General features: G+C 39.7%; 3 protein-coding genes across 7 annotated transcripts; 1 reads left to right on the plus strand and 2 right to left on the minus strand.

Annotated features, from left to right (window-relative positions):
• Positions 1–925: 925 nt before the first annotated feature.
• On the plus strand, positions 926–20,558 carry kif17 (kinesin family member 17). 4 transcript variants are annotated; one of them, XM_056396936.1, is made up of 15 exons: positions 926–1,670; positions 1,958–2,104; positions 2,290–2,391; positions 2,671–2,860; positions 3,712–4,164; positions 4,315–4,409; positions 4,511–4,712; positions 4,899–4,996; positions 5,393–5,508; positions 5,780–6,008; positions 6,780–7,038; positions 7,171–7,232; positions 7,318–7,441; positions 7,693–7,830; positions 20,363–20,558. In XM_056396936.1, the coding sequence occupies exons 1-15, from the start codon at positions 1,440–1,442 to the stop codon at positions 20,422–20,424; spliced, it is 2,508 nt and encodes an 835-aa protein (XP_056252911.1). In that variant the 5' UTR covers positions 926–1,439; the 3' UTR covers positions 20,425–20,558. The 4 variants fall into 4 exon arrangements, 3 of the variants coding, with proteins under 3 accessions (XP_056252911.1, XP_056252919.1, XP_056252929.1); XM_056396944.1 differs by having other exon boundaries at positions 7,174–7,232; XM_056396954.1 differs by lacking the exon at positions 20,363–20,558 and having other exon boundaries at positions 7,693–8,315.
• Positions 9,036–16,300, minus strand: zgc:158258 (uncharacterized protein LOC791186 homolog). The gene is made up of 4 exons (XM_056396971.1): positions 16,228–16,300; positions 12,408–12,562; positions 11,951–12,146; positions 9,036–11,849 (listed from the first exon to the last, which is right to left on the minus strand). The coding sequence occupies exons 2-4, from the start codon at positions 12,510–12,512 to the stop codon at positions 10,696–10,698; spliced, it is 1,455 nt and encodes a 484-aa protein (XP_056252946.1). The 5' UTR covers positions 12,513–12,562; positions 16,228–16,300; the 3' UTR covers positions 9,036–10,695.
• Positions 17,248–22,548, minus strand: yod1 (YOD1 deubiquitinase). Of its 2 annotated transcripts, none has more exons than XM_056397021.1 (3): positions 22,487–22,548; positions 20,565–20,777; positions 17,248–20,032 (listed from the first exon to the last, which is right to left on the minus strand). In XM_056397021.1, exons 2-3 carry the CDS (start codon positions 20,770–20,772, stop codon positions 19,335–19,337), a joined length of 906 nt encoding a protein of 301 aa, XP_056252996.1. In that variant the 5' UTR covers positions 20,773–20,777; positions 22,487–22,548; the 3' UTR covers positions 17,248–19,334. The 2 variants fall into 2 exon arrangements, with proteins under 2 accessions (XP_056252996.1, XP_056253005.1); XM_056397030.1 differs by lacking the exon at positions 22,487–22,548 and adding an exon at positions 22,410–22,459.
• Between the last annotated feature and the right edge of the window lie 61 nt (positions 22,549–22,609).

Raw genomic sequence — 22,609 nt, forward strand, 5'->3', positions numbered from 1 at the left:
AACTTGTACTGCACACAGTTTCTAAATGTCAGGGCACATGGGATTGCTTGATGTGCAAATAGGGTCACAGGAGATTTCTACACTGATATACATTCAGTTGCAAGTTTATTAAGTAAACCTAGTTAAATCTCATGCAGTCTTCTAAAACAACAACTATGCAATAAATCCTACTTTTAAGAAGCTTAAAATGTTCAGTATTGACACTGTTAAGAGAGGTGTTAATTCAACTGTATCAACTGATCATTTTAGATGATGTGGTCTGTGGTGTTGTTGAACTGTTGCATTATACAGAGGGGCATCAGTATAAAGCAATACAATTCAACACTACAAACTACATCTTCCGAAATGACCATACAGTTTAATCAATTAGGGCTGCAACTAATGATTGATTTAATAATAGATATAATCTTCTGACTTTTTTTTTTTTTTTTGATTAATCATGAATTCCACTAAACTTAAAAAAAAAGGCCTTTTCATATGTCTGACCAAAACCTTGCCTATTACTCAACTATCACATAGTTGCTTTATTTTATTTCTGTTGAAATTGAAATATGTTATTATTTCTTTACTATGAGTGTCCTCCCAGCTGTATCATTATATTAGTCCTGTTATACATTGTATAATTTAACATCTCCTCCTTCAGTGTATAACTCTTGCTTTTTCAACTTAGCATTTAGCCTAAATGTTAACGGAGAAAAAATCTTTAGTTATTTCAAATTTCAAGTTTTCATCCACCATTGATGACAATGCACTGCTAAGCAGAGGACTAACTTCTTGACAAGGCAGATAAAGACTATGTTGTCTAATTAAAGAGTATGTAGTTAAGATTTATATATACCTGACACCTGGAGTATAGAAGGAAATTGAAGCTGTAGTTCAAGAGACAACATCTTAATGAACTGAAGTTTACATTCTTGCTAAAAAAAAAAAAAGGATACATGATTATGTAGTAATATGTGAAGATATGACATATTTTTTATTGTATTGCACCTACTTCACACTTGGACCTCACTCCCTCCTCACCAAAATGGCCGCCGTTATACAGTCTTATGTTCTCGGGCCGTTTCATCCCTCAACGGTTGTTTACGGTTGCTAGGCAACGTCTAAACGCCGTGGGCAGCGCAGCCGAATGAACGACGAGGGTTATCAACATTATGTCTGTAAATATTTCCGCCTTAACTCTGCTTTATTTACATTTTTTTCTCAACTGTTTTTTTTGACTATTTTTCTCACCTGGTGTATGATGTCTTCTGGTAAACAAGCTCGTCTCAGTGGACTTTCAGATGTGAACTCTTTGTTGGCTAGACGTTAGTTGGGCAGGGATTTCCTGCTGCAACTCACCTCTGTCGACATGCATTTATAAATCAGAACTGAATATTACCTTTTGTTTTTTCCGTTACCTGCTCACAAGCCAACTGCTGTGGAGTGAATGGTGAGTCATGGGGTCAGAGTCAGTGAAGGTGGTGGTCAGGTGCAGGCCCCTGAATGACAGGGAGAAGGCTCTCGGCTCTAAGATGGTGCTGTCCATGGATCTGCGCCGCTGCCAGTGCTTCATTGAGAAGCCTGGGGCCGTGGATGAACCGCCCAAACAGTTCACCTTTGATGGGAACTACTTCATTGACCAAACCACTGAGCAGATGTACAATGAGATTGCCTATGCTTTGGTTGAGGTAAGCTCCTTGAAACAGTTTTGACTCTGTTTTTTTGTTTTCAATGCAAGCACAAAGCAACAGTCTGCAGATGTAGGCATTACAAAAGTAGCTCACTGGTCACTGGACACCCTCAGCACATCAGTTGCCTATATCTTATTGCTACTGATTGCAGACCTCATTATTTACTTAACAGTCTGCTGTCAGTCACTTGTGAAGGTCAGCAGGGTGTTGCTCCTTTTTAAAGAAGCTTTATGCAAAAGGTCAACAATGCACTATTTTTCTTTTTCAAATTTTTTTTTTTTCAGGGTGTCACTGAGGGATACAATGGCACAATTTTTGCCTATGGACAAACTGGAAGTGGTAAGTCTTTCACAATGCAGGGGGTGTCCGAGCCTGCAGCCCAGAGGGGAGTCATCCCGAGGGCGTTTGAACACATCTTTGAGAGTATTCAGGTAGGCAGGGCAACTGTTAATTGTGCCACTCATATATTTCATGCAAAAAGTGCAAAAACCTTGTTTGTGAAACTTTTTCTGTTGGTGCAATCTACATACTTGCTTCAGTCTAATGATGAGGCCTATCTAAGCAATGCATGCTCAGAGAGAATAATATTATGCTTGTATGTTTATGTGCAAGCTAGTGTGCAGAAAATACCAAATTCCTGGTGAGGGGCTCCTACTTGGAGATTTACAATGAAGAAATCAGAGACCTTTTAGGAACTGACACCAAACAGAGATTGGAGGTAAGTCTCTTAAAGCACTGTTGTTTCAATAAACAAATCAGGATATACTGTGTAACATTAGAAGCCAAAGGGATTAATGTTCTTTGATAAATACAATGATAATGAAACCTGTTTCTCAGACTATTCTGAAAGTGAAAACAGTGCTTATGTTTTGCACACAAAACTGTAAGAAGTTGCCATGGTGATTTCAAAGAACAGAAGTTGCATATACAGTTCCTTGAAGGTGAAGGTGTTTGAACAGGGTGACACATTTTGATTGTGTGTGTGTGAATGCCCTAGCTGAAAGAGCACCCAGAGCGTGGGGTGTATGTGCGGGACCTCTCCTTGCACACTGTGCACAGTGTGGGGGAGTGTGAGAGAATCTTAGAGCAGGGCTGGAGGAACCGGGCAGTGGGCTACACGCTGATGAACAAAGACTCCTCCCGCTCTCACTCCATCTTCACCATCCACCTGGAGATCTGCAACACTGGTGAGCACACACATATTTATACAATACCTTTAACACACTGAGCTATATATCTAATATGTTAATATGTGGTAAAGAAGTTTTTATTTGCATAAACCCGAGTTTTTAGAGGCATGTGTTGCTATTGTGTGTGATAACGTCACCAGCAGCAAGTTAAAGAACAATTCCACCTTCTGATATCATTAAGTCGTTAGGTTTACGATGTCTCAAGACCTTTGTTGTGGTGAGAAATTGTTCTTTTCGGTGTACCAACTTTCCACTGAACTGTTTCCTGCATGACTTGTTTATAAAGACCGTAAATATGTTGGTTTCACATAAAAATGTGGATGATTGACAGGTAGCCAACATGTTTGTTAACACAAAAAGCGCCGTGTCTCATGGCTGCATTGTATACTGCTTTATTAGCTATATTGTGTGGAGAAATTGCTATTACTGTCTCTACTAGGATGGATCACTCATCTGTGATTTACATGTTGGTGCAAAAAGGACAGCCAGTTATACAAAGAATAAGAAAGCAAAATACTGGTCAATTTATTTATAGGACACATTAAAGAGTGTTTTACAGAGAGATGTCAATTCTTATTAGTTAAAAACACAAAAATAATTACAAAATCTAAATAAACAAATACTTGCATAAAAAGAACACAATAAGCATATTTCTCAGAGAACTAATAAATAGTAAAAAGAGAGCAAGCACTGTATGTTTGCATAATGACAATCAAAAGAGATGGTTATAGACAGGTATTTCTTTAACAATGTTTGTATCTAAGTGATTTTTTTTTTCACTTAATACAAGATACAGAAACTTTAAAGTTGTATTTTCTTTACATTCTCTTTGTCATCCACATTCTCAGATGCAGCTGGCCAGGACCATCTACGAGCAGGTAAACTCAACCTTGTTGACCTGGCAGGAAGTGAGCGTCAGTCTAAAACTGGAGCTACCGGTGAACGACTGCGTGAGGCCACCAAGATCAACCTTTCCCTCTCGGCCTTGGGTAACGTCATCTCTGCCCTGGTGGACGGACGCTCCAAATACATCCCCTACCGGGACTCCAAGCTGACCAGGCTGCTGCAGGACTCTCTGGGAGGAAACACGCGCACCTTGATGATCGCCTGTCTCTCCCCTGCAGACAACAACTACGAGGAAAGCCTGAGCACGCTGCGCTACGCCAACCGAGCCAAGAGCATCCAGAACAGACCTCGTATCAACGAGGACCCCAAAGATGCTCTGCTCCGAGAGTATCAAGAGGAGATTAAGCAGTTGCGGGCCCTCATCTCAGGCCAGCTGGGCACTGCTAACCTCTCAAGTAAGTGGTATATTTTATCTTTTGATATAAACAACATATCTTTATTTTATACTGCTGAAAAATTTAAATGCACATATTGAGAAAATGTTCACTTGTATTTGCTTTTCTTGCTGAAGAAAATTCTTGCTTTTTTGTCCTTTTGTCACGCAGCTCTGCTGGCTGGTCAGCTGTCTGAAGAGTCCCCTGATCTTCCTTCAAGGCCACAGTCGAGCACCGCAGAGGCAGGAAAGGAAAAGATTAAAGAGGCAACTACAGATCGTTCCCACACCAATAAATCACTTCACATCTCCACATGTAATGTATAAGGATCAAGTGATTTATGGTCTGTATTCTGCTCTCTCCACAGGAGTACGAGGAGAGGCTGGCCAAGTTGCAGGCTGAGTACGATGCAGAGCAGGAATCCAAGGCAAAGCTGCAGGAGGACATTGCAGCCCTGCGTTCCTCTTATGAATCCAAACTATCTAATCTGGAGCAGGCCCGAGCCAGCAGGGGGAGTTCTGTCCCCAAGAATGATGACAAAAGATCATCTGCACACAACAAAGAACCATGTAAAGAGTTTATAAATTGGTTTCAGTGCTCACTTTTATGTCAAATAGCACTAGTGAATCAACACTCCCGATAAAGTCTGAACAAAAAGCAAGATGGTTGTTTTTGACTGCTTTGTGTATCAAGATTTCTTGTTACTGTCTCTACACCCTGTTTGCTGACACTGCTGGTTTGTTTCCCAACATCAGTGAGCTCGAGCTGTATGACGCAGGTCGCTGAAGAAGAGCTCTGCCTTAAAACTGATGCGGTGTGCCACACTGCAACTGGAGAAACTCCTCTGACCAAGGTACTGTCCACTACCGCCACATTACCACTAACCAATAAATAATATAAAAAAAAGATTTTCACTGCTACATTTATGCAGTGATACTGATCATATCTGTTTTGTAGTTATTTATCACCCTATTTTAAATTTTATTTTAAATTTACCAAGTAACTACACATTTTTATTTTATAATCACAACTCATCCACAGGTTTCCCCCTTTGACAGTTATGCATCTCCTTTTTGTATTAGTCCTTACCCTTGCTTTTTTAAATATGCTAATTCCCCTAAATTCATACAAGCTCTCTCTGATTTCAAACAGCCTTTGAATGCTGTTTGGTGTGTGGTTCTGACATGAAAATAAACAGTGGATTATTAGAAAACCTAATGGATGTTATTTCCTCGTGTTGGTGATCCAGCTTGCTGTACCCTGTGCAGAAGTTGGTGTCCAAAAAAGTCCAGGGGGAGATGGACCTATACACTCACCTGACGCCACCACAGCAGAGCCTCTGGACCAGAAGCATGTGCTGGAAAGGTTTGTTCTTCTTCTATGGTGAAACTGCACACACATTTTACATACGTAGTTGAAACTGTCAGTCAGAGACCTAATAGCTGGTCCTTACCATCAGCACTGCTTGTACTTCATGATAAATGTCTTTCTTAATAGTGTCTTTTCAACATTGTACATTATACCAGGAAAATAAGCAGCTTCAAGTGCCTCTTCTTGTCAGGCACTTGAAGCTGCTGTTGTTGTTCTACTTCCTCCCTGCCCATGCATCATTCCTGTTCATCTCTCTTCTCCACAGGCTGCAGCAGCTGGAACAGGAGGTGGTGGGTGGGGAGCAGGCCAGGAACAAAGAGTTACAGCAGAGACACCGGCAGAGGAAGAACCTTGCAGACCAGAGAAAAGTCCATCTTATCTGCGCTCTGTCAGAGAACAGTGAGGAGAGTGAAAATGTGCTGTTGAACGTCTACAACTCCATCCAGGAAGAAGTTCATGCAAAAAGCCAAATTCTGGTCAAGGTCCAGGGCAAGGTGGGTCACTGCGGTTGTATGACAAATGTGACAGGATGTATGGGACATTTTCAAAAATGGATCTGGCCCCTGACAAAGGAATATACTGTATATTATGGGTCTTTTGTAGACATTTGTAATATATAATTGTTCTACCCTAAAAAAAAAAAAAAAATCCCCTGCTCTGAAAATAATAATCCAATTTTCATAGGAAAAATTTCCATTTTGCTACTCTTTATTGTCGATGCAATAACAGCTGAAACTATACTTTTCATGAAAGCTTTTTTATTCATCCAGCCTCATGCATCATTATTAAGCATCTCAGAGTAGGAATAGTATTAACTGTACTAACTGTTCCAAAATTCTCACAGTGATGCATATTTTCCCCTCTTATTACGAGGCTTGAGAGTAAAAGTATTTAACTTAACAGAAAATTAGGAAGCTCATGTCTCCTCCTGGATTGGCTGAGTTAGGAGGTAAAAACTGCTGTTTTATTGCACATCAAATCTTCAAAACCATGCAGCATTTTCCAGCTGTGTTCAGGGTGTGCAGTACATAAGACCAACAAGAGGTTTGCACTAACTGTTGCTGGATAATGTGGAATCAAAATTGCAGTCTTTAAGCTTTCAGTGCTGAATTGTATGCTCTGCCCTTCAACCATAAAGACACATTAATATTATGAAGAGTACAGTCTAGACCTGCTCTATATAAAAGGTTCTGTGAAATAACTTCTGTTATGATTCGGAGCTGTGCAAATAAAATTGACTTGACTTGATTAACCTGTTATGACAGTTGAGAGCAGCCAAACTGGAGATCCGGGACCTGCAGGCAGAGTTCGAGGTGGAGAGAGACGACTACCTGGCAACAATCCGCCGGCTGGAGAGGGAGGGGCAACTCCTGAGCAGCCTGCTGGAGCGTATGGTTCCCCTGGTGCGGCGTGACTGCAACTACAGCAACCTGGACCGCCTGAAGAAAGAAGCTGTCTGGGACGAGGATAGCGCCGCTTGGAGGCTGCCGGATGTGATGGTGCAGAAAACAACACTGCCTTCAGGTGCACCGTGTGAAGGGGGGGGGGGGGGGGGGGGGGCATAGAGAAAATAGACTAAGTAGACGCTTATTAGGTTTTAGAAATGACACAGATTCTTTCCCTTAAATACTATCTTGCTTTGTTTCTCTCTCATAGCAGTGCATCCAAAACTTTCAACTCGCAGAGGCTCAACTGCTGATAGTGGAGAATCATTCATGGTGTGTTTATGTGTTTGTTTCATACGTCATCTTTCACTCACATGTACTGAAACATTCACACAGCCGTGCTCCTTTGTGTTTTTAGCAGGTGGAAGAGGACAGGTATAAGGAAATGCTGGACCGCAGTGACAGTGAGAACATCGCCAGCAGCTACTTCAAGTCAAAGAGAGCCAGCCAACTGATGGGGGGCGACACTACCAAGGGACACGGTAATACCAGGACCTTCAGGTCTTCTCCACTGATCACTAACTGGGCTTTCTTTACATTTAGAAGCATCAGTTCTTTGAGGTAGAGCAAATGCAAACAATGGTATAAAAGTAACCATGTTTAGATTGGTGAGAGTTTAGAAAAACTACCTTTTTACAACTAAGATGACCTTCTGCAGCACTCACATTTTACATTTAGGCATTTTCCCTCATATGTTGATCTTACCCATTTGACGGAGCTCTTCTTCCTACAGCCATCCACTCTCCTCCCCTGGTTAACGGGGCGGCCCACCTAACAATGAACAGTTCCACCGTGAACCCACCCGTCAACTCAGACTCCATCCTGCCGCGACCCTTTCGCCTGGAGTCGCTGGGTGTCCCCGTGTCCAATGGTAAGGTGAAGCGCAAAAAAAGCAAAACTCACATCCAGAATGAGGGGTTTTGAGAGGACTGTGAATTCCCATGCCCTATACACACTAACACATCTCACGATCATCTATTTTTGACATAAAGATTTTATACAACGTGATTGATCACATATAGTGGATAATAAATTATCAAATATTGAACTTTTGATAACTACTGCTAACCAGAAATGTATAGAGTGGACAGTCCAGTTGTGTCTTGTGTCACACTTTGAATGTAATTTTGAGGAAAATGCTACCTATGTTATGATACTATCTGTAAGTTTTTGCACTGTACTTTAAAAACTTTTGATTCAGGCACTGTGAAACTCAAAGTTCAGCTACTGTAACGTTTCTTTTCTAAACTATTTTCCTGTTGTTGATCCTAAACCACAATTTTAATCCGTTCCTTATCAAACATTTTAAAAATCTGCACTTGCTGCTGAATAGATACAATAAATAAATGAATCCACTTCAAGGCTAATTTCATTTACTTTACAAAAAGCCATTTAAACTTCACTTGTTTCGAGTGTGATGAACAGTAATAAGATCTGAGCCAATGACATGTCAGAACAGTCACAACAAATGGGTGACTCCACTGTCACAAATGGGTCACAGGAGCTGTTGTCAAGGCACCAGTGTTGACAGGTAGTAGACACTTATCTCATGTTACATATGACCTCTGGGGTCAGCACTGTGCATTTTGTGTGACTATTAAACCCTGATAAAGAGAGAGAACCCTTAATTAGAGCCAAAACTGTGAATCATAAGAATAGATTTTGATGTTAATATTGAAAGTTTGCATAGATTTCTTTTGATTTGAAATAATCCCATGATGGAGTCTGTCTCTCCAGTGTGGGAGCTGCAGCAGATGCACAAACTGCAGCCTATCCTTTTTTCTTTTTTTTCTTCCTCTGACGTTGTAGTTGCATATGTATCTCTAGTGATTAACGCAATCCTTTCCGCAGCTTTCTTCTCTGTCTTAGTATCACATTTCTAACTTTGGCAATGGCCTGATTTCTATATCCATTGTTTAATATTACTTGACTGGCAGAGACCCGTGTCAGTTTCAAAATTTGACACCCTTTATTTGCCCACGTGCAGACATACTAGACACAGGTACAGGTCCATTAGGCGAGGTGCTTGCCTTACTGAGAAGATAACACTATAGAAGGAAACTGTAAATGTCTCTTGCAATAGTCAACCACACACTAATTCCATTGAGGCTTCGGTACTGTTACATAAGAATCGCCTAGCCATTCAAATAAGTCAGTACGAGGAATTAGAAGTCTTCCATGCAAGGGATATCAAGAGGACAAAGAAAGGAAAGCACCGGTTTGCTAAGTTCACATGGAGGTGGGGCTCAGGATAATCGGATAATGGAAGAACAGCTGAGCAGGCTTTCTCATCGCCCGAGTGGCCTGTAAGATGAGTAGTTTGACTGATAGTCATTCTGTAAGTGGAGAGCTGGGTGAAGCTGAGAGGTAAAGTCACTTGCAGGTTTACAGGGATGCGATTTGACTTAAAAGGGTTTTTGCCTCTTTGTGACTGTTGTTCAACCGCTCAGTCTGAAAGGGCAAACCATTTAGAGCTCAACTTAATTACATGTCAAAGTGAAACAGTCCACAAGGCGTGGCAACAGTTTCAAAAACTAGGCTTCACAACTCAAAAATTTACTGTATTTTCTCACTTGCGCAGAAACAGATGGCTGCTGTAATACTGTGCTTAGATGTCATGATAAAGATTTCAATAATTTTTTTTATTTTCAGTGATGACTTTATGGAAATGGTAAAGAGCTGGTAGAAATAATCACATTGTCATTTTTTTTCACTCATGAACATCTCCAGTATTTAAACCATGAAGGCAGTCACATGAACCCACCTTGTCATACATGTTTTGAGACCATCTAAACAACATATACAGTTTAAAATCATAGTAGAAACAAATCTGTGAGCTACTGGTACATCAGATCTTAATAATCATGTAATTCTGATAGCTACTATAGTTTAGAAAAGACTGAAAAATCACCCCAAAACATTTTCAGAGTTTTGTTTTATAATAATGATCAGCTGCATAAACTTTTTTTTGCAGCTTTGCTCCAAGTAATGTTCTCAAGGATCCACTTATAGGCACATCTGTGAATTGCAAAACAATCAGTAACGTTAAAATTCTCTTGATTGGGGTTAATGTTTCCTTTAGGTACAAGTAGAGTGGAACAGCGTGTTATGTACTGTTATGTAATGAGGAAGGAACAAGATTCATAGAAAACCACACTGTGGCTTGCTTTCAGTGTGTCACCACTATTCTAAAGTAGGATTTTTTTGTGCACACCAAGGCTTACTGCAACGTAATTTCCTACATCTGAATTAGGACAAATAATTTCTTATAGCCCCAAAAGTGAGTATACATACTAGTATATGCAAAACTGTATTTTAAACATTCAGAAAACCAATGCCGCATCTGATTTGGAGATTTAAGGGTGAAGGACTATAGTGATGTTTATACTGCTTACTTTTTCCATATGCAGTCTTAGGCTGATTTGGTGTCCTGTTGCGCCTAACTGAAATTTGTTACAGTAAACACAATAAGAGATTTCCATTCCAGATACTCTTCAGACCTACAGTACAATAGTTGGGGAAAAACTGCCCTCAAGTAAGTAAAATAGCATGACCTAGATTAAAAGTGCTGTTATTTCCTTTTAAGTTGTTCTTCTTCATCCTCATGCTTAAATTTGCCAAAGTGTCAAGTGCCAAGTTCCCGCTTAATGCTGTAACTCTCTTTAATCTGATGGTACTCTTGAACTCTCTCTAAGCACTGCATTTAAGCAGGCAGACTTCTGTTGTTTACCAGTTTTCAGTCTTTGAGCAGTCCAAGCTTTCTGAGCGCTTCTTTTCGATCAGCTCCCATCCCAGGCACCACCATCACAGTATATGCAACTGCGTTTGAAGGTTTGTGGGAGGCAGGCTGAGCTGTAGTGGTGGTTTTCACTGGCTCGGCTGCTGTCATATGTCCCAGTTCAGGACAGTTTCCACCATTCCTGTAGCTGTTCACGGTAGCAGAGCGCTCCAAACCAGCTGCCTTCAATCCATTGGATTGGACAGGATGTGATGCAGATACAGACTGTTGGTCACGTCTTGAGTAGTTATGGAAACTGGCACTGCTCTGCAGCAGCTTGTTCTTAGGCTCTGTGGGCACTTGAGAGTAACAAAACGATGGGCTTCTTGATGGATTACCGTTAGATGGACCTTTTGTATATCTCTTAGGTGTTGGGTCCAAAAAGGAGTGAGATTTAGGGGGAGATAGGGGGGCTACTATCCTATTTTCTGGCTGTTGGTCGTTCAGGAGCCCAAGCTTCTGCAAAGCTGTCAGTCTCACCACCTGGGGATCTGTCGCATGCTTGACACTGTATGAAGAGTCTGAGGTTATCAAAGCTTCGTTTGGTGGTTTCACAGATGTGTTGGCAGGAATCTTTTTGAGTTTAGGGGCCACAACTGGAGGACTTGTCTTAGACTTGGAAGACTCAGAGTGAGATCTCTCAGATCTTGGCAGGTTTCCAAGGTTTGGACCTTCCATTGAAGAAGGAAGGCGCTTGTCCAAGTCTATAGTATGATCAACTGTGGGACACAAAGGGGTCTTCTTTGTGGAGGCACTCCTTCGCAGATGAACAAGTGCCTCGTAGGACAGAGGTCCTCTAGGTAAAGGACTCTCAGCTGCCCTAAGTGAGTTATCTCTCGGTTTGGTGGGAGGAGGTATCACAACATTAACCTCCAAAGGTACAGGGGGAGTGACAGGTTTCTGGTTGTGTTTGTGACCAGGTTTGCTGCTTGAAGGAGTGAACTGAGGCTTGGAGTAGAGGTTTTTGTCTGGAGGAATGCCTGGTTTAGTACTGGGTACAGAACACATAGTGCTGCTCGCCATAACAAGAGGTGTAGGAACCAGGTAGCTCTGCATGGGCTTAGTGTCAGCATTTTCCTTGATTGGCTCTTTAGAGGCAGGTTTCTGTGAATCTGATAGACAGACGAGCACGTTTGTTACTGGAAGTACAATGCATTACTGTATTTCAAAGATTGATTTCTAATTCTGCATCTGTTTCAAGAGATTAACTCACTGTTCAGCTTGCTTTTGCTCATGGAGGCTGACAGGTCAGCCAGTTTGGTAGCAAGGTTGCCAGGGCTGGGCAGTAGGTCAGGCTCGTCATTGGACAGTCCACTGTCCTCCTCAGTATCCAAAGACTCAATAGTCTCCTCCAAAAACATGAGACAGGCTTTCTCTTCAGCAGACAGGTGCTCCAGACTATCATCGCTCTGTAATACATAAAACAATTTAGATATCCCAAAAGAGACATAAACTCTCAGAAACTGAATAACAGAAGAATTTACATTTCTTTTATATAAGAATGCTTGAGGCTATAAACCCTTGACTTCTAAATGTTATACAAAGCTAATAAACCAGATTCAATCCTTAATTTTTATGGTTCAGATTTGTTTCAGTTACCTACATGTTTTTTGTCTCAATATTTCTATTTCTATTCACATTCTGAGATTCAGGTAAGGTCAGTTACTTACAAAGACAGAATTGGCACTGACAACGCTGTCATAGCTGCCAGCACTGTCCATGCCAGTCATGGTCTCCAATCCAATGCCACCTGGCCAGGTATCGCTTTTGGGCATCTTAGTACCCTACTTATCCAAGGTTAGTGGCACAGTTTGTTGAGTTCACTCTGTGAAAAGTAAATAAATGGAGAGTTAAATTACAGTTTAAATTGTTCCTCTACAACCTTAGCAGAGTGAAAATATTCTTTTAAAAAATAGTGTGAAGTAGTTTCCTTTAAATGGACCATACCATATTTTAACCACATTGTTTATACTTTGCTTCTCTTAACCATTTTCTGAGTTTTTTTTTTTTTTTTTTAGATGCCCCCTCTTCTACACGGTAAAATAATGTTTTTAAGAGTAAATTAAACACATGGACTGAGTCAATTAGAAATGGAAGATAATCATAGAGTCTGATAAAATGTTTAAATAAAAAAGACTGCAACATTTAGTAACAGGGTGAACTCCAGCATGTATTTTTCTGGATCAACATATTATAAAAATTCAAGGCGCTGACCAAGTCTAATTTTAATTCTATAGGACAAGAAGCTCTGGCATGACATTGTCTTTTAGCTGTATAGGAATTTAGACTTTGATTTCCTTTGTTTTTCCTTTGTTTCCTTTGATTAATAAGTGACAGTATGGTGTGCACAGGCACTGATTAACAGGACATGGCTTGGAGTCAGGGAAGCTGGTAAACATTGGTTTACAAAAAAAAAAAAAAAAAGGGAGACATGGGGAAGAAGGAAAATTAGCTGCTGTGTGTGACCAGTAATCAGCACCACAGAGGTCTGGACAGCTCCGGATCAGGCTGATCCGTGTTTATGAATAGCTCAGGATTAAATATAAACAGTGTCAGACATGTAAAGATAACCCAGAGTTATGTTCTGCAATGCTATTAGCCTGTGCTGCAAGCATGATGTACATTGGTTGGGCTGTGTAGGGCTGGATGTTTTGATCAAGAATTGTAACATACTGCAAAAGAATCTGTAATTACAATATCAATTCATGACAAGAGTGCACAACTGTAGACTTCATACATCATCATGCCATTAAAGAACAACAAATGTGTCACAGCATTATTGTGCTACATGCATTATCACCCCAGAGGAAAATGTCACAGGAGAATGTTAAAACTATTTCTTCAGAATTAAAAAGTGTTTAAAGCAACTCAAAATCTATTACAAGTGAATTAAAACTGTCCAAAGTGGGCCTTTAGATCCTCTGTATTATCAACTGTTTAAACCTAGTCTAGTTAGCTAATTCGCTGCATTAAATTTATGTTTTCATTAAGTAAAAATTTCTTTGCTCACAGGGACAGTATAGAATCAGACTGGATTACATTGTGGGCAAACTCCTACACCCATCACTTAAGAATCAACCACTGCATAACAGCAACCATTTTAGTGCAAGACAGGAAGTTCATGTCATTATTTTCACAGCATCTATATTTGCTTAGTGTTCTACTAAGTCTGATTTTCTGATATCATAGCCTGTGAAGCTCCCAACAGGAACTTTTCAAAACAATGTTACCGTGCAATTGTAACATAATTAGGGAAAAAACAAATTAAATGCAATGTAATTCTGGTGGATAATCTAAATTAATTTTCATACTTTTACTGGCAAAAGCTATTTGCAGGGGCTGCCTGGAAATGCATCTAAAAGAATACAGTATGCCTGGCATATGGTTCACAGTATTATAAAAGGACACATAGTCTGTGTTGGCTAAACCACTACAATGGCTGCATGTTTGTTTACACAAGTAATGCATGATTTTATTAGGCTATTTTCTAGATTTCTGAATGGCCCCGTCGCTCACTCGGACCTGTCTAAATATCATCTCATAGCCATGTGTCACATCCTGTGTGACCCTGTGATGCCTCTCACATGGACATGAGCTTTCTAGAGGCCTGGTAGAGAGAGACAGAGTATCATAGCTTAGTCTGTTTCTGACAGATATCTAACTAGTCCTCTTGCTGCATGTGACTCAGATTACAGCCCACATGCCACTCCTAATCTTCCTCAACCGGATCAATTTCCGACAGGGTGGAGGGCAGCAGTAATGATCTCCTGAAAGCTATATGATATCCAGTGTGACCGTGTTGTCTTACTGTAACAGTCTGGTATTTGGCTGTTTTTCTTCCCCTGGATAAAGCATCAGTTTTAGGTGGTGAAATAAAAAGATTATGTAAATTGTAATACTCTGACTAGAGATTGGTTTCCTCCTGGGGATGCTAAAATGTAGATACTTTGTATAAAAGCATCTTCAGCATTTGTTTAACTGTCATTTGAGCAGGAGATTTATACCACAACAAACAAAAAATTTGAAAATTAACACATTTCCCTTTACTTTTACTGTACTTTTACTGGTATTGTAGAAATAGAGCTGGAGTTTTAGTATAAAGGAACTCCTGTCTGATCTGAGTGATTGAAATTCACTTTTGGATAAGTTTCAGCACCTGAGAGGGAAGGGCTGCTACTTAGACCAGGGGAAGCACAAAAGCACTCCTGTTCACTATTCATGGTTTGCAATGTCATCCCATCTCACCAGGCCGTTCCGTAAATGTCCCCATCTGTCCTGCTGCATGCAAGTCAGGATATGAATCTGAACAGTGGAAAAACTAAGATAACGCTTTATATACCTGACACAATCTGGCTTGATCCCATGCAGATAACCAGAGCAGCTGCTGTGGCCTGGAGATTATTTAAAAATAATTTGTATTTTGAGTTGGGTTTTCCCCTCTCATAACAAAACCTCACACTTATAAAACTGTGGTTAGTCACTAGCCCCTGTACAACTTAACATTGTGGTATATTTTGATCTGTGTTTATATGTAGACTCCTGTTAAGACAGTAGCAACTGCCATAAAAAAAAAAAAAAACATACTGAGCTTAGCAAAACCATGTGATGCATAGGCTGAGGCAACAAATTTAATTGCCATGTCAAACTCCTTCCAGCATTAATCTCTGACACAATAGCACAGTGTTGTTTTGATTGCGGCTATAAAAGAGACACTGCCCAAGGTTTTATTATCTTTAACCTCCTAGGACCTGGCGTCCACATGTAGACCACAATACTAACTTTTTCTCAACAAGGGCCTGGTGACCACATATGAGGATATTATACTGCCACTCAGTAATCGAAATTTAAAACTAATATCCTCATATGTGGACATCATTTTTCTCAGGTCCCAATCAGCCTAAATAGCAAAGAGAAATTAAAAATGCACGCCATGCAAGAGTTCGGGTCTTAAGAGGTTAATGCACTGTCTGAAAGGGATTATGCAACTAGGTGAAACCATCCCTGTTTAGTTTTTCAAGTTCCATTTAACCCTCACTACCTGGCCTGCAACCCTCTGCCTTCACATTCATCAGGGGTCCAAGTTCATTTGGCTATTTTTCATTTTGTAAAGACTATTACAAAATATACAAACATCCATTGATCAAAACGTGTATAATATACATAAGACTGCTTTTACTCCAGTCCCGAGAGACCTGTGAAACTAGTCTACAAATAATACAAAGCCTGACTTCACACTATATGACATTTCTCAATGACATCAGATATAGCTACAGTGTGACGCCACAAAAAGTTGAAGTCGGAGATCATCATGTGGAAGAAGACACATTTTTTTAAAACGGGATTCTTTAGAAAATGAAAAATGTTGAAATTAATCATAATTTAAAGCTTAAGCACAGGTTGACACCTTTAACCCCGATAAGTGCCATGAATCACCATTAACACCAGAAGATAAACACGATTTAAACTAAGATATTTAAAATAAGTACTGACCACAAAGTTGTCCAAAATTGCAGCTGTCGACCACCTGTTTGACTCTCCGCGCATTAGTCAGTTATACATCTTCTGCTTCTTATGCCACTGAGTGAGGACGCGGTGGGTGAGCGGCTCTGAGATACCTGCATGAAGGACTTTGTGCCCTAAGCTTTTAGCCAATCAGAGAGCAGCCTTTTCCTTAAAACGCGCGAGACCTCGTCGTCATAGCTACACCTGCAATAATCTGTTAATCAGTATCTGTTTCAAACTCTCTCTCTCTGCAAACAGTAGCGCGTGTGGTCGGGGGGCGTTTTAATCCACTGATAATAACCCAGACTCGTTTAAAATGCAATACAAAACAATTAGTCGTTACTTCACAAGAGTTGGGAGCAGTGTTCACGTTAATCTAGGAACCGTTAACCCGTGGTAGACAAGGTTTGCATAAAGCTTCTTCTGTGTGACCACACAAACTAAATTATTTTCTTTATATATATATATATATATATATATATATATATATATATAATTGTCTATAAATTGTCTCTTTTAATAGTAGCTGCTACAGTTGGTCAAACAGTCAGTTGAACAAATCTTTGATCCTATTAAGGTAAAAATAACATGTAGGTAGTGTAATCCCACTCTGATGGCACAGGATCAGTGTTGTTCAGCCAAACGGGGCTGATCTCTAGTGACCAAGGATTGACTACGAGTTATAAATAGAGATGGTTATATCCGTTATCTATTTGTATCCATCACTACAAAAATAATCAGAGCCACTTAAAGTAACACACATTTCTCTCATTGTTTTGAATGGACTGTAGTGTTTTTAAGATTGTTTTATTAGTTTTCTGTAAAGGTTTATATTCATTTAGACATGAGAACTGTGAAGCAATATTAGCTTGAAGTGAGTTTTGTCACAATACAATTATATGGATAAATAGACATTATATAAGATCCATACCTTTGATGATAAACTAGTCAAGTAGAATGATAACAATCATAAAAACAGTTGTTACAAAACGACTCGTGTACACATCATCGGCTATAACTTTTTATTGTGACACAACACTGAAAAAAATCAAGTAAATCCAGTTGTTCTGTAGTGCTTTATGTGCAACATTCATTGTTATTGTCCTTGAAGAGTCATGAGAACTTGGTTAATACAAAATACAACAAAGCCGTTTCATAGTTTCACTTGTATGCAAGCTGATTAATCCATTATTACTGTAAAAATCAAACAAACTACCTAAGGTAACAGATAAGGGAAAAAAAAATCATAGTAATTCACATTCAAACAAAGAAGTAATTTGACATATTCGCGTTGCCTTTCGTTTATTCCTAACACCATCTCAGAGTCTGAACCAAGAAAAATTCTAACAGAAAGTCCCAATCAATCCTCCCTTGACAAACTTAAACTTTTGGCATCAACTCTGTAACAATATTGCCAAATACTGGTTCTGAATAATAAACTGAACTTCAAGGAAAAAAAAAAAAAAACTGATATCTTAATGGCCGCCTCCGATTACACATTTTTGACCCGATGTTTAGCATACATGAGTGCATGCTTCATCCTTTTAGGCAGTGAGTTTCCAATGAATAACCAAAGAGATGATGCCTGACTTTAGCTGAAAATGAGAGAACATCCTCCAGTTGTGCAAAACATACAGTGGAACAGAGTGGCAATATTTGGACAAGCACTACAAATTAAACCAAAACCTTTACTCACAGTTCCCAAACACCCTGACTGTGAGATGAAAAATTCTAATTGAAAAAGTTAAAGATTAATGCTTAATGTTGATTAGCAAAGCACATAATGTATGGATTGTACCTGAACAGTAAATGCATTAAGTGAGCAGGACTTCTCTCACACAGCGTAGCTTACACGCACTCGTTTTAGACTTATAGTTAATTCACCCTGCATCCTCTCACCATGATCTGTGTTCTGAAATACAATGCTCAAACACCCCCTCATGACCGCTTAAGTGTTTTTCAAACTATGCAACAATATTTAAAAAAAAACAACTGGTTTTTAAAAGATTAGTTCTTACAGCATGACATCTGAAAATTACACACCAGAATTAAAAATTACACTCCTGAAAACCTGTCGTACCAATGGAGAAAAACAAAGCACTACAGGTTTTGTAAAATAGTTTTCAGCACCATTATTTATGTATTTATTGTTTAAATTTAAAACAAGCTCACTGATAAACGATGATGCAACATTAAAAAAGGGGGAAAAAGTCCCACATAAGTAATTAGGCTAATTTTTGATTACAATTTGCAATATGATAAATCTATTTCAAAATACATAAACTCAATCTCAAACCTCATTCACACTGGCCACTGCTCAGAAAATTCAAGGTGATGTCGCAAATAGCACAATTGTATGAAGATGATTCTAGCATGGCATTAACAACGCCCAACTGTGCTCAACAATTCAGACATCTAAAGTGAACCAAATTATCAGCTTTAAGTACTGGAAGAGTTCCTGACAAACCTCTGTCCACAAGGGAAATATAAAACATGCTACATAACCAACATGATGAATAACAGTCAAACTTGGTGTGCTGCATTTAAGACAACAGTGAGTAGGACCACATCATAGTACAAATAATTCTTAGTGGTTGTTTAATCACTCTTTGCAGTGGGGTTTTATCACATATATAAGTTCAGTCAGTCACAGGTAACTATTAGCAAGTTGGTGCATTTTCTAACTGACAACACATCAGCCACTGTTTGGTTTGTCTCAATACAACCCAGACATCGAGTAATCGAAACAGATTAAAACAAATCCTAAGAATTGTTTGCATAATTTCCTGGCCCAGGTTAAACAGATTTGAAACCATCCCTAACAGGCCAACATGATGGTTTAATGACATCAGAGCTCTGCAGTAGCGTTTCTGACTTTGAGAACTGACAGCAGTTAAAAAATAATACTGAACAGGTTAGAGGCTGAACACAGTGTCTGCAGATTCTCCATAGATGTCGCTAGACAATGTGAGGTAGAGGATCACACAAGCAGACAGACAGACAGACAGACAGACAGACAGACAAAGTTGTCAGACATGGGGCACAGGTTTGGTGGTGGTTGTATTTGTGAGAGGGGAAAAAAGACTTAACAATGTTCATACTTCCCCAAAATTAGTGTGGCCTGTCTCCTTGGCATGCTCCCGAGCTTCCTTTTGTCCAACCAGGCCTGTCTGGCACACCATGCAGCGCAATGCAAAGCGGTTTACGTCCGTGAACTGCCGCTTGCGGCGAGCCTCGTCTGCCAGCTCGAGGGCCTGGGCCAGGATTATGTCATCTGTGGTGGAGAAGATAGTCTGGGGCGGGGTGTCAGAGCCGGGGTTTTCTTTCTGCAGCGGGTCATAGTGGATGCCGTCATAGATGAGTAGTACACGTTTGTGGTAGCCAGCATCCTCCCCAAATCGATCAACTCGGACTGTCTGAGTGTCCACCACACAGATCTCACACTGGTAAAACTTGGACAGGATGGACACCTCAATGGCTCCTCCCCAGGTGTCGTCGCGTCTTATCCAGGAGCAGTACTCCTCGTTGGTCTTTCCCAGCACCGCTTCACAGTAAGCTGCAGGGTCACTCGACACAATTTGGGCAATGAGGCCTCGCATCTCAGGAGCACAAGCAGGGTCATATACGCCACCTTCCACCACATAATACACACTGGTGAAGAGGCAGGAGTTGTCAGCTGGGACCACTCGACGTGCCAGCACAGGTGAGGCTTCCAGGCGTGGTGTTTTAGTCACAGTGGGATGATCCTGAGGCTTTGGCTTGTTTTTTTCTTCCTCAACAATGAGTGTGTCTCCTGTGAGGATAACAAATCAATGATACAACTGAGCTCAGCCTGGTCAGACTTTGCTTGACAACGTGGAGAGGAAAAAACATTATATTGATTATAGATATTCAATTTAATCTTGTGCACATATTTGAAACGTCTCAAAAAAATCTGATTGCAAAAAAGTGTATATAAATGGGTCAGTTCACCCAATTACAAAAAATAGTGTGCCATGGTTTTAAGATTTCCATCTGATATTTCTACCACAACTGCAATACAATGAAGGTGAACTGAATTTTGTTTGGGGTGCACAGCAATGAAGAATGAAAAAAATTTCACAGCATTTTTTTTTTTTTGCAGAAACAGTGTCCTGGTTCCTCTGGATAATCCACGAAATACTGTCCAGAGCTACAAAAACCTGAACTTAAATGTAAAATCTGTCATTCTACTTATGTCTTGAAAAAAAGGTTTCTAACATATAATAAAATAAAATAATATCAACAATAAATGATGTGATTTTTTTCCCCATGTTATCTGTATATTTTTGATGTTTGACACACACCTGATTTGATGGGGTAATCCTTGAGGTGAGCATCTCCATTTCGAAGATCAAGGCTGGAGGGTGGGTAACCAACCATAATTTTCTGCACATCACAGGGGATACCAGTCAGTTCCTCCACCTTACTCTTCAGCTCTTGGACACAGGACTGATGAGTCAAGCCCTGCATTATGTGGCTCCCATTTTTGGTCTTACAGCGAAGCCTCAACATCCTACCTACAAAAATGTGAAAACAAATCTGAATTTAACTCATATCTGTAACAATGAAAGTACTTGGTATACAAATGACTAATCCACCATGGCATTTGTTGACAAGAGATTGAGCTATCAAGAGGACACTTGGTAAAAATCTCAATTCATAAAGAATATTAAATAAAATTTCTGATAAAGTTTTCTTTGTTGCTATAAAAGCCTATCTGGAATACATCAAATCTTAATCATATCCAGCCATCTCTGCTGCTGTCATTCTAATGTTCAACCACATATATGTACCAGTTTCAGGTCTAGACAGGTGTTTCCATTATTTTGTCCCTCATTTATTTCAATGACAGCAGACTAAATAACAGAAACACCTCTTTGTATAATCCAATAGGCTACAGTTCAACAGCATCACAAACTACATCCTCCAAAATGATCACAGTTAAATCAACACCTCTCAAAAGCTATTTAAATAAAACGGAACATTATAACCTTCAGGGAGGTAGGATTTATTGCAGGATTCGACTGCATTACTTTTAGCTAGAGATACCTAATAACCTGGTAAACTTGATATATACTGTATGTAATTAATTCCTGGTTGCCATCTTTATTTGGACGGAAGAATGCTAACATACCTAATCAAATTAATTAACATTTCCAATTTACTGCCTGGAGCTGGTGCAACAGCAGGATAGGTGACCTGGTTATTAGAAATGTCAAATAGATCCTTTAAATGTCATAAACGCAGTTTGAGTTACGTTTTTTCACGTTTTTTTCTTTGAACTAAAATAGTACCTCAATTCATCAGTACAAAATGTCAAAATGTAGTAAGAGTGGTTATGTGAGATACAAACTGGACATAGGGAAGAGCCAGAAACCAAGAAGAAATACTATACATGAAATTGTACTTTGCAGTTTTAAGTGCCGAGTCATAAACATATAGCTTGAATTGTAAATCCACTAGTCATGGTAAATTATTTGTACTATGTAATTCGTCTAATAAGTACATTGTGCAGGGATTCAACGACTTTGAATCAAGTAAACAGTTACTTTATTTACATGTTGTTGAGGTTATGTAAAGTTATCTAGCTTGGAACTTATCTGCTTTACCATGTAGCGATAAGCCACATTAGCTTGACTCTGCTAATTGTATATAATAGTCAATGTTACACCGAAGGCAGGTCGGATAGTCTATATTGTGCTAGCCGTTATATTATAGTACTGCTTTCTAAATAGACGTATAACAATTAAACTGCTGATGGGCAGCAGCAGTAGAGTAAAACACCTGACAGCGACATTGCTTTGTTTTATTTTCTTTGTTCCAGCAGTTAACTCAGCAATAAGACACACAGATAGCGAACTGAGCTAGGAACTATCTGCCAAGCAAGAAAAACTGAATTATGTGGGGCCACTTGTTACTCAACTCGACAAATAGTCGCGCTGTTAGTGACATTTATTCTAAAAGTGTATGAAAGAAACATAGTTGCCCGTATTCAGGCACAAATTAATGTTAATGTTTGACGGGTAGCTAACTGTATCATGTATCATCTGCTAACCTTAGCATGCTAGCCTGACCATTATCTTGGCGTGAATTGGACAGTATTTTTTCAAACGTTTCGCATCCAAATAAACTATGGTAAATTCTTTTACCTGTCAGGCGACAAATCTTTACACGACCAAGTGCATTAAGTGGTATGACAATGGGCTAAGTTGTTTTGTTTCCTCACCTGCCGTGGACTGCAGCCCTGCCTGAAACAATAAACATCCAGTGAGACCGCTGGTGTGTGGGACGTCACATACGTCTGTATGACATCATGACGCTAGCTGTCTTCTACCGTAAATTCCCTAAT

Source organism: Seriola aureovittata, chromosome 2 (assembly GCF_021018895.1).
Source record: "Seriola aureovittata isolate HTS-2021-v1 ecotype China chromosome 2, ASM2101889v1, whole genome shotgun sequence".
Classification (NCBI taxonomy): Eukaryota; Metazoa; Chordata; class Actinopteri; order Carangiformes; family Carangidae; genus Seriola; species Seriola aureovittata.

What these genes read in the sequence shown, in the direction of transcription:
- kif17 (XM_056396936.1), top strand. Translation starts at nt 1,440, where the DNA reads ATGGGGTCAGAGTCAGTGAAGGTGGTGGTCAGGTGCAGGCCCCTGAAT. An exon ending in ATAGTGGAGAATCATTCATG is followed by an intron (nt 7,233 to 7,317) that starts GTGTGTTTATGT and finishes TTGTGTTTTTAG; the next exon opens with CAGGTGGAAGAGGACAGGTA. An exon ending in CGACACTACCAAGGGACACG is followed by an intron (nt 7,442 to 7,692) that starts GTAATACCAGGA and finishes TTCTTCCTACAG; the next exon opens with CCATCCACTCTCCTCCCCTG.
- yod1 (XM_056397021.1), bottom strand. Translation starts at nt 20,772, where the DNA reads ATGTTGAGGCTTCGCTGTAAGACCAAAAATGGGAGCCACATAATGCAG. An exon ending in GGATTACCCCATCAAATCAG is followed by an intron (nt 20,033 to 20,564) that starts GTGTGTGTCAAA and finishes TTATCCTCACAG; the next exon opens with GAGACACACTCATTGTTGAG.
- zgc:158258 (XM_056396971.1), bottom strand. Translation starts at nt 12,512, where the DNA reads ATGCCCAAAAGCGATACCTGGCCAGGTGGCATTGGATTGGAGACCATG. An exon ending in TCAGTGCCAATTCTGTCTTT is followed by an intron (nt 12,147 to 12,407) that starts GTAAGTAACTGA and finishes TATGTATTACAG; the next exon opens with AGCGATGATAGTCTGGAGCA. An exon ending in GAGCAAAAGCAAGCTGAACA is followed by an intron (nt 11,850 to 11,950) that starts GTGAGTTAATCT and finishes TCTGTCTATCAG; the next exon opens with ATTCACAGAAACCTGCCTCT.